This window comes from Phalacrocorax carbo, chromosome 6 (assembly GCF_963921805.1).
Source record: "Phalacrocorax carbo chromosome 6, bPhaCar2.1, whole genome shotgun sequence".
Classification (NCBI taxonomy): Eukaryota; Metazoa; Chordata; class Aves; order Suliformes; family Phalacrocoracidae; genus Phalacrocorax; species Phalacrocorax carbo.
Window position 1 is genome coordinate 51,614,781 of NC_087518.1, and position 15,942 is coordinate 51,630,722.

At 40.5% G+C, this 15,942-nt stretch overlaps 1 protein-coding gene across 7 annotated transcripts in view; it reads right to left on the bottom strand.

Annotated features, from left to right (window-relative positions):
- Nucleotides 1–15,942, bottom strand: part of ST3GAL3 (ST3 beta-galactoside alpha-2,3-sialyltransferase 3) — a 190,842-nt gene that overhangs the window by 111,153 nt on the left and 63,747 nt on the right. For all 7 annotated transcript variants that reach the window (XM_064455274.1, XM_064455272.1, XM_064455271.1 and 4 more), the window contains one exon: nucleotides 11,851–11,943. In XM_064455274.1, the coding sequence (XP_064311344.1) occupies nucleotides 11,851–11,943 (93 nt within the window). The remainder of the gene's footprint in view (nucleotides 1–11,850; nucleotides 11,944–15,942) is intronic.

Genomic DNA, 15,942 nt, shown 5'->3' on the forward strand with positions numbered 1-15,942 from the left:
GAGGGTCAGAGTTTTAATACCAAGAGAGATACCCAAACCCACTTTCTTTGGGGGATTTGAAGAAAAGAAGGTGAGACATGCATATCAAAACCACAGTGCTATTACATACACGGCTTAACTTTCATGCTCACTGATATTTTCATTCACTCAAATGCATTCAGATCCCCAAAAAAATCTTTGCTGCAAGATTTTCCCTGCAATTTAGAAGTTCGTATTGGTATAACTTTAGAGCAGATGGGCCACAGCAACAGAGCCCAACACATGCACAGTAAAATATGCTTATTTGGTGGGACAGATTAAGTTTATTGTTTCTATCACAATCATCATGCTTATACAAATACGGTTACTTGTACATCTGCAAAGCTGTCCCTCTTCTTTTTTTTTAAAGTTCACGATTTAGAAATAACTGGAGTATTCTGGGAAAAAAAAATACAAAACAAAAAACCCTGTCCTGTTCCCACTCTGGCATAAGATGCAGTGTACTCATACTGAAGTGAGAGCGCATATGCTCTGCACCTTTTTTGAAGCCAGAACGGCACACACTCAGTAAGGTCCGTGTGCCCATATTCCAGCTTTCATCTAACAGTCTCACTTAATTCAGAAGTCATGAAAAGGAATCCAAAGACAAACTTTTTAGGTGCAAAGCCTGCACATCACATGGATTCACATACTTCCTCCTTCCCCCCCCCAACTCTTGGCAGCATGAAAATTTCAGCTCCAAAAACGTGTCTCTGACTTAGAATCTGCTGTCGTGATCAGCACATGGGAATTGCATGTACTACTTTGCACAGTTAAAAGGTCAACATGGGATAGAGTGAACAACCTGCATGAACTGAAGGTGAAACCAGATCCCTACCTCCTGAGCAACAGCTCCCCATACCTCCTTCCTGGTGCCCAGGATGGGTTACAGAGTTTTTGCTGTCCCATCACCTTCGCTCTTCATTCCCAAGCTGCACCCTTGGCAGGGTTTGTATAATGATTTGTTAATTCCATGAAGTGGATCAGTGAACAGATCTGCATTAAAACTAATCTTGCACAAAACGAGTAGATTGATGGGGGAGGGAAAACTCATGTTCAGACATAAGGATTGTTTTACTTACCCAGTTTATTGCACTGTCCTCAGGCACTTACGCTAGCTCAGGTAATGGAGCAGCACACGTGGCAGCCTGACCTCCTGAAGTTGACAGCACGATGTACAAAAGGGGATGCAGACACAGAACCTAAGCCTTTTTTTTTTTTTAATCTACTCTTACATTACACCACATCTATTTAAACCTGACTGCAGCAGCATGCACATTTTCAGAGGCTGCCAGAAGTGATGAGCTGTTGCCATTGAAGTCTGTTTTGAAGTACGAGCTCCAGCTGGTTGATCAGTGCCATGAATTGAAGAGCTAGCAGTCAAGTTCTGTGTACACTGTTTCATCTGCTCATCCCTGGAATTATGTTCCTGATGATTGCTCTCTACAAAAAAGTGAACGCAGGGAATCTGTCTTGGAGGAATTAATTATTCGATCACACTTTAAATGGAGCTTGGGTTACCACCACTTCGGTACCAGAGGTTTACAACACTCTGAACACGAGTTATCAGATGTTGCCTCTTAATCCCAGCTTCCTCCTGCAGACAAGGCAGGTGGGAGGGACTGAAGCAGTCAGGGTGTTGTGGAGGGCAATCCAATTGCCCCAGTTATAAATAGCAATAACAGCTCAGACAACAATCCTAGTTTGAATATTAAAAGCAAATGTCTCCTAAACAGACTGTGCTGTATGTTCACGAAAGCACAGCCAGCTGTGACAAAATATTTTGAGAGATAACATTTTTCACATTTAGACAGAAGTATGAGAGGTTTAAGTCTCCCAAATGAGAACATGGTAATAAAAACAAACATAGGAATTATCAAAGGAACATACAATGGGACCTGTTGTATACTCTGATCAATTCTGTCATTCAAAATTGACATTAATATATATTTTTAAAAACCATCCTCTTTATAAGTGCCTTCAAATATATATAATACCCAACACCTAACTGCACAGTTGAAAAAGTGAGAAAATCTTCGCTCCAGAACCAAAATATAAGGGAGAAAAAGGCACTACTTCATAAAAATCACAAAGAAAGAAAGGTAGAGCAGTGCAAAACACCTCCTTTGCCAGCAGCGGCAGCGGGTCAGCAGCTGACCGTATTGGCAGATGTATTACATGAAAAGCTATGGAGCTCTCGGTGGGGAGGCACTGCCCAGACACTAGGAGTGATCTGAGGAGCCTTACAGTGTGCATGTTTTGGCTCGCACATTTGTTTAGCCTGGGTTTTACAAAACACAGAGTAAGGAGGTGACAGGAGGTGAACATGAGCAGCAACATGCTCCAATGCCCCAGGCACGAGCCACGCACTGAACATCTTGAAGCAATGGGAAACATCGACTGCTTAACCAAGCAGGGCACCACCAATTCCTCTTTCATCCCTCCTTTCCCCTCCTGTGAGTCCTGAACTCCTTTAGCCAGAGTTAACCAAGGAACTGAGGGATACTAATGATGTTCAGCACTGCCCAGGAGAAAATACACCTGCACCGACTTGTTCCTGCAAATTCAAACCTCAATAATGCAACAAGTATTTCCTTTGTCTTTGCTGTGGGTACAGGTAGAAAAAGCAAGATACAGGATCTGAGGGGAATTGTGGAAGACTCCTGGTCACTGCTCTGGCACCTCCAAACACCCTTTTGGGCACCAGCACATACAAATTTCCTTACAGAGCTGCGATTCCAGTGGTTACTGGGACACCAAATATAACTGAGCTGTGAAACAATCCCTGCCACGATCGCACACTACTCCTGAATGTGCAAGAACAGCCTTAAGAAAGGGACAGGGCTTCGAGTACTCCCTGTCCCTAGAAGAGTAATCTCATTCTGAAGGAAGGCGGAAAGTCTTTCTCACAGCAGTGTCTGGGACACAGGGACCCCAACTTCAGCAGGAGCCTCTAGAAGTGTCCACTCTTTCCTTGGACACGAGTGGCTTTGACAGTTCAAGTTAACAAAATGAACCACTACAGTGTATTTCAAAATGAGATGTACATTATACATATCGTTAGAAGACAAAAAAAATACAGTGTATATATACAGTTTTACATGTCTTAAAAAATTAAGAGATAGTACCCCCTGCACCTGAACAGACCACAAAATACGCAGCAGATGGATCACGCTACAGTCAGGGAACAGTTTCAAATTCCCATAGCAATCCTCAGTGCAAACTAATTATCCAGCCTATTTCTTCAGTGAGCTCCCACGAACCACGTGAAGCTGCCATGCTTTGGCTTCCTCTGCTTTCCTTAAATAGTTAATCACAAAGGAAGCAGCCGTCACCTGTGCTGACAGTCTCTAAGCACTGAGCTCAGGCCCTGTCACTTCAGCACAAACCCATGCTATGTACAGCAGTAATTCATGAGGCACTGAGACAGCCAAACATGAATAAATTCAGTTCTGAGTAGAGGGTTAAGAATTCTCTTTTAAAATATTTTTTTCTGAATGTCTAAGTAAGAGAGCAGGAGAGTGCAGAATGGAAAGATGCTCTTGGGTGCTTAGTGTAAGAGGCACAGCTTCCTGGAAGGGGATATGGAAATGAGTGGGGAAGTATTTGGGATGAGGGGACCACATATCGAAAATATCTCAATCCCTATTGAAGCCCTTGCTAAAGCTCCACTTCCACCTGAAGCCCCCATCTCCCATTCCCATGCAAGAATGCTTTTCTTCTGAAGTATAAGGGCTGCAAAAACTATACCTGCAAGACCACAATGGCAAAAAAAATTTTGCCAAGCTCCAGTACCAGGGAGACAGGAGTCTACCCTGGGGACTCTAGAAAAAGGCCTTCTGGAGCTCTCCTAACTATACACAACTGGCCTGTGGAAGGGAAGAAATGCACAGGAGTCTATAAACTGCAATATCAAGGGGGAACTAAACATCAGAAAAACACAGAAGAATGGCTCGAGAAAAAGCCACTGAAATTCCTATGTCTGGCATAAATCTGTGCCATGTATTCTTCACTGATACGAAAGCTTTAAAAATGTTGACCTTTATTTACAAAGGAAAAATTCAGCATGAAAATATAAATGCAGGGGAGTCTATAGGACAGCTGGTTTTCCTCAGAATGGAGAGTGGGGTGCTATATTGAAAAATAACATTTTAAAAAGTTAAGAAAGTGACAACTGCTAATCAGTGGAAAGTTTGCACCAGAAAACTCAAACCAAACTGATTTTGTTTCTGAACTGACCCAACAAAGAAGCCTGTGATCCATATATATAAGACTCTTAGCACCAGTTCACTAGAATGAGATGTTTATGGTCATCAGCCTCACCTCCATCCCCAAAAAGGTGATGGAGCAGTTCATCCTGGAGGTCATCTCCAGGCATGTAGAGGACAAGAAGGTTATCAGAAACAGTCAACATGGATTCACCAAGGGAAGATCATGCCTGACCAACCTGACAGCCTTCTATGATGGCGTGACTGGCTGGGTTGATGAAGGGGGAGCAGTGGATGTTGTCTATCTTGACTTCAGTAAGGCATTCGACACTGTCTCTCATAGCATCCTCACAGGCAAGCTAAGGAAGTGTGGGTTGGATGAGTGGACAGTGAGGTGGATAGAAAAGAGAACTGGCTCAACAACAGAACTCAGAGGGTTGTGATCAATGGAGCAGAGTCTGGAGGGAGGCCTGTCACTAGTGGTGTTCCCCAGGGGTCTGTGCTGGGTCCAGCCCTGTTCAACATATTCATCAGTGACCTGGATGATGGGATAGAGTGTAACCTCAGCAAGTTTGCTGATGATACCAACCTGGGAAGAGTGGCTGATACGCCGGAAGGCTGTGCTGCCATCCAGCGAGACCTGGACAGGCTGGAGAGCTGGGCCCAGAGGAACCTCATGAAATTCAACACCAGCAAGTACAAGGTCCTGCACCTGAGAAGGAACAACCCCAGGCACCAGTACAGGTTGGGGCTGACTTGCTGGAAAGCAGCTCCGTTGAGAAGGACCTGGGAGTGCTGGTGGACAAGTTGATCATGAGCCAGCACTGTGCCCTTGTGGCCAAGGCGGCCAAAAATATCCTGGGCTGCATTAAAAGGAGTGTGGCCAGCAGATCGAGAGAGGTTATCCTCCCCCCACTACTCTGCCCTAGTGAGACCACATCTGGAGTACTGTGTCCAGTTTTGGGGCCCCCGGTCTAACAAGGACGCAGAACTCCCCGAGTAAGTTCAGCGGAGAGCTACCAAGGTGCTCAGGGGACTGGAGCATCTCCCTTACGAGGAAAGGCTGAGAGACTTGGGTTTGTTCAGCCTGGAGAAGAGAAGACTGAAGGGGCATTTCATAAATACCTACAAATATCTAAAGGGAGGGTGTCAGGACGATGGGACTAGGCTCTTTTCAGTAGTGCCCAATGACAGGCCAAGGGGCAACGGGCACAAGCTGGAACACAGGAAGTTCCACCTGAATATGAGGAAAAACTACTTTCCTGTGCGGGTGCCAGAGCAGTGGAACAGGCTCCCCACAGAGATTGTGGAGCCTCCCTTCCCTGGTAATATTCAAAACACACCTGGACACAGTCCTGTGCCCCCTGCCCTAGATGTACCTGCTCAAGCAGGGGAGTTGGACAAGATGATCTCCAGAGGTCCCTTCCAAACCCTACCGTTCTGTGATCCTGTGATATCCCTTGTGCTTAATAGTTTTACATATCTGAATCGCAAATTTTAAATTCACTATCTTGGTCACACCACCTGTAGATTTGTTGTATATTGTATTGTTGTATATTCCCCCTTATTCTGAAATATTTTCAGATTCTCCTTATCTTTCTTTAAATACGTCTTTCCCATGTTCTCTTACCAAACACAGATTCACAAGTCTGCAGTCTGCAGACATTCCCTCTCTATTTACCGCCTCCTCTAATTTCTAGTATTAGCTGCCAGCATACAAGAGCTTGCGGTTGGAAAATTGTCAGTAGCTGAACTGTCCCAGGCTGGCATGTCAGCCGCAAACCGTGGGCAGAGGTCTCCTTTCTCATTTGATAAAGAATAGGGCATAGAAAAGAACTGTACACAGGCAGCATCATTTCCACAGTAAGGCCAGACATGCAGGAGACTGCAGTGTTACTACTGCAAACACAAGTTAGTGCCTTCTACAAAAAGGTCAAAGCATTAGCTCCAGACTTGTAGGTGACCTCAGACCTACTAAAAATAGTCTAATTCACTGAACAAAGATCTACTGATGCCATTTTACCAAAGACACTCATAATTTTCTTTGTATCATTCTGAAACCAGTAACCTTACTTAAAGCACTTTGAGTCATTATCTACTGCTGGGAGATTTGCAAGCGGCAGAATCGTATTGCCCTAGAAAGTGAAAAATTAGGTAACTCCTCTAGTTACAATGAGCAGCTGATGCAGCCCAGCTAGCCAGCTCCTGCACTGAGATGAAGTGCTGAGATCATGCATCCATTCCTCTTGGTGGGGAGCCACTGTCATGATTCAGATTACAGCATGTTTTTCTGAAGCTATGCCAGTCTGCCTTTAAGGCATAATAACTAAAAAACCTAGAACCAAGCAATCCAAAAAACCAGGCATGGGCACAATGGATTAGACTAAGCATCCATTTAGCCTCATACTCTATGCTGTGTCTATTGGCCAATATTTCAGTAAAACCCTACGAAACAGGGTATATATAAAGCTACAGTCTTCCATCAACATCCATTTAGGTTCCAGGCTCTGTAACTTAGCGATTTCCTTGCCTGTTTCTGAATCCTTATGGGCAACAGAACCTGACTGTCAATCTTCTTTTGTTTGTGTGGTTGTATTTTTTTTTACCTTTTGCCCACTGTGGAACTCATTCTCAAAATAACATAACTGGAAATAGCATAAAATAGCACTTCCCTTTATTTTAACCCCGGTGTACAATATTCCTACGTAGTACCTCTGAATCTTGTACTGAGAGAAGCAATCACTTAAACATCTTCTCTCTGCCATTCACTGTTTTACACATACTTGTGCATACCATTCACTCTGCTTGCTCTACCTCAAACTGGAAAGTCTAAGTCTATTCAATCTTTCTAAGCATGGAAATAGCTCTATGTTTTTGTTTACTCTTTAATACTACTATATATACCTAATTCTTCCAGATTTGTTTCAAAATTAGTTGAACAGAATTACACGTGTTATTGAAGATAGAGGAGCAAGGGGTATTTATACAGTGGCATAACATATTCTTGGGTTTTTTGCATTTGTCTCCTAATGTGTCCATTGCTGGTCAGTAAGTTGCAGAACCATCCACAGTAATTCCAAAATCTCTTTCCAGATTTGCAAGGCATAATTAAGTCCATCATTAGGTGTATGTTGTCAGATCAATCTTTTCAACAAACACCACCTTACGTCCATCAGAACTGAATTTGGCCTGCTTTTTTGTTGCCCCATCACTTGGCACTGTGAGATCCCACTGACATTCCTCACAGTCAGCTTTTGGGTCTTGCTACCTGGAAAAATGTGTCAGTGCTTTATTATCATCCTCTGTTCCAGGTAGTTTACGAGCTCTTGGAACAGCAGAGATCCCAGAACACATTCTCCAGAGGACTCCAGCGGTAACTTCCCTGTACTGTCCAATCTTCTTATTTTCTCCCACACAGTTTCCAATCTTCACCTAGTGAATACCTAATCACTACAGGATTACACCAGTTTAATTTCCCAAAAGTCTTTGAAACGCCAAGTGCTTGGAGTTTGTGTGTGTGTGTTTTGTTTTGCTTTTAAAGAAATCCAGACATACTGTATTAGTTAAATCACCTTTATCAAATGCTCATCCAGTCGTTCAAACAACATAAGCAGATTTACAGGGCAGGACTTCCTGCTGCAGAAGACAACCTGACTCCTTTCTATCATTGCCTGTATTCCTGTGAACGAACACTTATTCTATTCTTTTTTAATAGTTTCTACCAAGGTGCCTAACACAGAAAAACCAGGCTCACTATTAGTTTCTAGTTTCCCAAACGTTCCACAGGCCCCTCTTGAAAAGCCTGACACGTTTACTGCTTTTCATTCTTCCATTCTAAGGCCAATTTAAGCAATGATTATACGCAACCATGTGTAACTCGGCAACTTCACCACTGAGTTCTTCACAGAGTGAGAACTTTTTCTAGCAGTTCATTGTGCCAATTTGCTCCAAAACATCAACCTTCTGTCAGCTTCCCCCAGCCTGTCCCCCAGAAAGGAAAGCTCCACATGGGAACTGTTCTGCAGTGAATAGCAATGCAAATAACTTCTCTGCTATGGCTTTACCTTCCCCTTAGTTCACATGTAATATTACGATCATCTATCAGCCCATCAGGATCTCTGGCAGGCTTTTTGCTTTTGACAGTTAGACAAAGAGCTCTTCTTTTTTTTTCCTTAAATAATGCCTTTGTAAAGTTGTTCCTCAACTTCTTTTGGCCTACCTCATTATGGTTTATATTTAAGTTGCCAAAGTTAATGCTCTTCCCTATTCTCCTCATTTGGATACAACTCCTGCTTCGGAAAGATGACTTATTTCTAGGAGCCTTGTTTACTTTACTGTGTAAGCCAGTCCTTGTTCATTTTTATGTCTTTCCTTCAATCTCTTATTTCCCCTCCCTTCTCAGACTTTTACCATCAAAACTGGACACAGTATTCTAGAAGTCTTGGGTTGTGGGTTTTTTGAAGGGTTTGGGGTTTTAATTTTAAATCAGTGCTACTCACAAAGTTTCTCAACTTATGTGTGTACATATGAACCTGAAATAGCATTTCAGCTATGATATTTTGTTGAGATTACATGAAGCTTTCTCTGTGTCTGTTTCCAAGACAGAGCTTTTCTGTCTTGAAGGTATAATCTGCATTTGTTCCTCCCAGATGTCTTATTTTATACTGATGTATTAACATATATTTTGTTGGACCGTGGCCATTTAAATCAGGCAATCCAGATTGTTCTCTAAAAGTAACCAATCCTTTATTTAGTACTCTCCAATAAGCATATCATCTGCACACTTAACCGATGATTTTTTCCAGCTAGGTTTATTGATGAAGGCATCAAGCATCGATAGAATGAGAACTGATCGGCTGAGGACCTCGCAAGAAAAAAAGAAAAGGCTTTCCTTACCAGCAACCACATTTTGAGGTTTGTCAGGGCATTGCTCTTTAATCTGTCTACAGCTTCCTTATGCTTGGTAAAGTCTGAACTCACATTTTTACCATTAAAGAAGCACTTACCAAGAAGAGTTACATCCTTTGAAAAATATTTATTCTATCTCAACTATTTCCATGATATTTTGCCTATTTACATTTAAAATTGCACTAGAAAGTCAGGAACCTTTAGAATGGGAAAACATTTATTCATTTTATTCATGCTTGAAAACAGCCAAACCAACTTTATCCAAATAGTAAAAAAAAAACCAAAACAACACACATTTTATGGCAAAGACCAAGCCTGAAAAATGTCAGCCGCAGAGATGAGGTTTTCCTAATGATATGGGCAACTGAAAACAAAAGTTAGAATAAAAGAATTCATGCGGCTCAAATTCTTAAATCAACATGCAAGCTAGTTTGGCTGTAAAAGTAATGAATATATTAAATTATGATACCTGGCTTGGTAATATTAACTTTGCATAGTTCTTTGAGCACGAAAAGTTTCAGAAGAGAAAGAATCTTAAGTGTAGCAGGAAATTCTTTGCAGAACTACTTGTCAGCCATCCTTACACCAATCCTTGGTAAAATAATGAAATGTCCCACACTGAATCCAATTAAAAAATTAAAGGACATCCTAGAGAAATAATATCAACCTTAGGACGGTTTAGGGTTCATGTTAAAGAAGCAACTGAACAGAAATCCCCAGCAAGATGCTGTTTTTAGAAATATGAATATGATTTTTTCACTGTATGAACAAGACAGGAACCACCTAGTTAGACCAGAGAAAGTTACTACCCCTCTGCATGGTATTAGTTCAATGCAGTTAGCTGCTGGGAGAAGGTGACTGAACAGCAATCTAAGTGGCTACTGAGGGAGAGAATAAATAACACTTTGGATTCTAGCGGACAAAAAAAATCCTTCTTGAAGCCAAAGTCTTAAATAAATTTAAAATTAAAATAAGATTAATATTTTTGCAATAATGAATTTGTCCACAGGAATAATGCAACACACTATTACCAGATTCTCCCTCAGCCGAAATCTTTAAATCACACTAGCTAGCCTGTAATCCATGATGAATTTACCGGAAGAAAACATCACGTCCTGTGTCTTGAAACAAATCAGGATAAGGGACCATTAATGGCATTTTTCTGGCTTTAAGAACTATACTAAACAGTTCTTCAGTGTATATAATTTCTCTGCAGAATCAATAAGTACCAACAGCCATGCCTTAGAAAGGGCAGTTGGGTTTCAGCTGTATAAAGAAAGACAGGCTGTAGCTTCAGACATCTCACCACTGTTAAACTACCTTATATTTCTCTTCTATACTATTTACATTTAAACCATACACAAACACAGGTTTAAAAGCTCTCCGAAAGTTCTTAAAAGAAGATTATGTTAATGTGTGTACCTTTGGTTCTCATATTTTTTTACATTCTAAGCAGAGATCCAAAATTCACACAGAAGATAATACTCAATTGTTTTATACTGGTGATGGAGAACATAGTCTCAACACTTAGTGTTGTTTTGAAGGCCTGACTGTAGTATCTGTTGGTTACAAGGGAATGACAGATTTTTATTTTTTAATTTTTAGAGTTTGCAGGTACCATGTTTGCCAATAAAAACAAAGACATACGATACCACCCGCTGCAGGCTTGGCCTGAAGGCCACGGTCACCCAACCCAACCTCTGTCTGTGCAAGTCATGGAAATTTCCTCCTCAAAAGAAATAAAATATTATACTTTTCTAAAGTACCAGTTGTGTTAAAAAGTCCACAACATCTTTTGCCAAAGAGATCAGTGCACTAGAGCATCTTTTCCACATGCATTAGAAGCTTGTACAAAGGTCAAATAACCATTTGGTCAAGTTTTCCATTTGATGAACCAAACTGAGATCCTTGAACCTCAACAGTATAATGTTCTTGCCAATGTATCTTCTGAACTGTCTTCCTGCAATTTTACAAACTTCTTTAAATGCAGAAGCCACATGGTGCATTACAGAAAGCCATAAGCCAAATTTAAAGGTAAGTTTTGGTTGATCTGTTATAACAACATTCCTCATTTCTGAGAGCTATCAAACAGTACTGCAACTTTCCACCCTTTCAGAGGGAAACAAATTCTGAAGAAACTAGTAACACTTCAGCTAACAGCAACTTCTCAAGAGATTAAGATGCAGAACTTGTTAACAACATGTCTTAGACTCTTTGGAAAACACTACTGCAAAGCCTCCAGACACTGAAGGGATACTTTACCATGTTCTCCCAAGGAAAAAAAAAAAAAACCACACCAAACAAAACCAACCCCACCCCAAAAAAAGACCACACTTTACTACTCCAGATCTATCTGGAACTTAATCTATCACTAATCTGTCACTTTATGACTGAAGCTTCCTAAGGATTGCATCATCTGGTGCCAGTGAGCTTGACCACACATCTGTATCATGCACTGACAACATAATTTGTTTTATTATTCAACACACAGAACTCTACTCTGAGCAGGCTCCTAGTCAGACTGAAATCAATCAAGCCATTGCCACTGACCACTCAAATAGCCCAGAATTTCAACACCAGTCTCGCCCCAAACCAATCAAGTGACAGAATAATGACACTTTAAGACAATCTCTGCAGAACACCCACCTTGAAGAATGAGAACTCATGGGGGGTCGGACATAATAAACAAAACAAAAAAAGTAAAGTAATTACTTACTTTGGGAAGATGACAGTCATGAGCGCTGATGCGTAACCAGGCTTGCACACTCCCTCAGAGAAATTTGCATACTTTGATGCTAATTCTGGAGGCCTGTGAAAACATAAGAGAGAGTCAGGACTCTCCTGGCTATGGACTGGCTTTTGCATTCATCCAAGTTATTTTTCCCTTATAGCTTTTCTGGAAAACAGCTGGGAGGAATAACAGCAAAACAGTCAGGTATTTATTTGTTGCAATATAGCATCACAGGAGAACAACAAACAAAGGATAAGGTTAGGTATCTGAAACACCACTAGTTTTGCTGAAAGACTTTCATGCCGAGGAAGGTAAAGCTCATGAAAATAAAACATCAAGATATCATTTTAGACTTCAACCTTTCAAAAGGAAGAAAACATGAACAGCACTTTACTTTGGCTATTTTTCTAAAGTATGATCAAAGTTAAAATTGTAGAAAAGTATTATTTAGAAAATTATTCAGAAGATACCTTTCAAACATTTGAAACTGGTGAGCAGTTCTGACAGGCTACCATCAAGAGATGTAGGCTTTTAGTATTTGAAACAGATGATAGAGCTGCTGGTCTGTTGAGATGTGTCTTAATTCAGCTCTCCTAGTGAATTCTGGGCCAAATTCTGAATATTAGTTTTTTTCACTTAGTTTTTGTATAGAAACAAGAGTAGCAACTCAAGAGAAAATATTTAAGTCCAGTACATGCTTTTACCACAGACCTACTGAACGACCTGGAAAAAACATTAAATTTTATTTGCGTTCCTATTTACCACCTGCAAAATTTTTTACATTCATCCATTTCACAAAAACATTACAAGGTTTAACTCACTTGTGCTTTTAAGTAACATTAGAAACCTTAGTGTCAATCACATTATGAGAATTAATATTCCTTCAAGAAACAAATGCATTTACAGTTACATGCTCAACATTCCGTGGAAATTGCAAGTGTTATCTACCACAAAGAGTCTATCAATAATATTGGATTTGCTACACCATTTTGTTAGCAATAGGCAAGCCATGAAAGGGTTTTTTTCCTACAGGTCAACAGTAGGAGTCAAATGAAGATGACAGTACAGATCTGCAGAGCAGCTCCACAAAAATAATTTTGAAGAATCCATTATCATCACAACCGTGCTTTACTTTTCCAAGCACCACCCGCACATACATCACCAATATCACTTAACTAGCAAACTACTCGTTACATTTTAGTAACAAGCATGGATTCAGAGTTTCAAGTGAGTGAACCCCTGAGCTGAAGACAAAGTCCTGGAGGGATTGTGAACAGTGGTGCAAACAGAACCCCAGCTCGCCAAATTACGTTTCTGAATGACAGTAACTCCGTACTGAACTGGTACTAACTATCATTCTTGTACTGGTCCTGGGGTCACTTCCCAAGAGATCACTAGCCAGTTCCAAATGGGTGATCAGTATATGGACAGTTAATTTTACATTATCCACATACAGTATAAAACCTCCTTAATCTGTAACTCTTAAAGAATAGAATCTATTTCTGCTGAATAAAAATCTAAACCTTCAACATCTGGAAGAGGAAATAAACTGAAGAAAATAAAAAGTCACTGGAAGTATTTACTTTAAGACATTTGCAGATGAAAAGCACCGGAAAAAGCTTAAGAACATGGACCTGATTCTAATTCTGCCACAGATTTCCTGCATAGTTTTGGTCAAAACATGTAATATTTTACCATCACAATTCCTCGTCTATTGGATGGCAGAACAATACATTTGACTATTTACACTGTCAATTATTTACAAAGTTTAGATTTCTCTAAATATATAGACATGGAGAGAGATTCAGGAGTAACATTGTCTAGCACAACCCAAATCCACAAGGTCAGTTTCCATAGGTGATATTATAATACATATTTCTAAATGAAAGAGATGAGAAAGCTTCTAAGACGTGAGCATCTAGAAGTTTGAATGCCAAAGACTTGCACTGAATGATTTGTGTTCTGACTCCAGTCAGGATCTCTTTAGAAATAAGCATCGGTAGGAAAGGCTTGTTGCTGACAAAACAGAAGGTTTTAATGGTGCTAAAATATATCCCCTTCTGACACAGTCAAAAGCGACAGCAGAGTGTACAGAACACAGCTTGTTGCAGCATTTCACTTATGAAGTAGTGTGGGAAATCTTAATCTTTATCAAGCAAACTCAAGCATTACCGGATTTTTACTGTTTAAGCAACATTCAGAAACCCCTAATACCAAAATCTTCAAAAACAAGTAGAAAGCAACTGGAATTTATCTGCAGCCACCACGGTGGTGAGTCATTGCTGGCAAACTTGTATAACTATTTCAACAGCAGGCCTTTCTCAAATGACCTCAGTGGTCACACAAAATATCTTGTGCCACAAACACAGGCATTTTTCTCTTTTCTGATTTAATGGCGCTTTCATTATCAAATTAAAATGTCACTCAGATGCCCATCATGGTGTTTCTGCGAAAGAATAGTAGGCTGAAACCCTCACGCATTTGACATCGCACAGAATGCGAGTCAGAGCCGCTTACTGATGGTGGAGCTGTCAATTACAAAACCCACAAAGATACTCAGAGCTGCTAAAGGCTGAGAGGCTAGGCTGTTAACATTTCTTGGATGTGATAAAGTTCATGATCCAGAGTGCCAGAGGCAGAACAATTCTCATAAGCCAATTGTAGCTGCCATCTTTTATCATTCAATATTTGCTCATCTCCTTTCTGCTTGCCACATGCAGGCTACAGAAAACTAGAAATATGCAGTCTACATTCTAAATTCATCTATGGACACATTTTATTTGTTCTATTTCTTTAGGTTACACATTACACACTGTCATTGCCAGCATGCTCATAATGATAAGCCTACATTAGGTGTAACTCAAGCAAAACATTTAGAGTAAGGCTGGGTACAACCTTCCTGTCTACCATTCCAAGCTACATCATTTTAGATATACAATTTTGCTTTGTGGGGTTTTTCTCTAGAAAATTCACAGATCTCACAGAGATTGCTCTTCCATAAATTGGACGGCAAAACATCCTGCATGAAGCATCCCATAGAGAACTATACATTTTTCAAACAAATCCAGCATTGTAAAATCATACTGCTGTTAGTAGGTAACACAGTTCCGTAACACAAATGTGTATGGAACTGAAGTGTATGAATAAGCATCTTCTCCATATCTGATGACAGTGTGCTTATTACACTGCTGCATATATTGCTGCTTCTTTAATTATGTTTCTTATTTCTAAAGGGAAGCAGCACTATTACGGAAAGCATACCCTGCAAAGGCTTCTTGATTACCAAAACATGGTGTACTGCATTCAAAAGCTTACGTTTGATTCCCTTTTAATAATTCTGAATGCTGCTTACAACAAATGGGTCAAGAACTATGCACCAAACCAAACAATATTACTTTCCTGGTGCTTAACTAGAAATAGCTTCATCTCACGAGCTCCATTACTGCGCCTGGAACCCAAGGCTATCCCGATCACATGGAAAGCTGTCGCAGGAAGCCAGGCAGGGCTACCATGACTGTTATGGCACAAAGGTGCACGTCCTCTACATTTTCCAGGTCCAAGCACATTATTCCAAGCTCCTGATTCTCATGCTCTTAGTTCAAGTGAAAGCATCGGTTGGGTTGAGGTAGTTAAAGAACTGCAGGAGACATCAGAAAGGATATAATTAGATTACGCTGTGGACCCTTGCATTTTGCTCAGATTTTTTTGCGGGAAAACCCCAGTAAGATAATAACTTTATCCAGACTAAATAAGGGAAACAATTCATAGTCAGTAACTATAAACATCTGCAGTTTTTAAACAAGTGCCTGCATGAGGGTGAAGCTAAAGGGAAGTAATTGGCTTATTCCACTAAAGAAAATGCACTCTTGCTTTTTTTTCCTGACTTTTCTCCTACGAGACTAACACATACCCTGAATTCTTAAGATTTTCTGTGCTTCACTATCCTGTTATGTGGACATCAGTCTTAACAAAATTTCAGAATTTGTACAAGTTAAAAATCCAGCTGCTTTCAGAGGACCTGGAAAAAGTGACAAGATTTTTTTTTTTCTTTCTGCTTGCATTTGGTAGGTGTGTGTC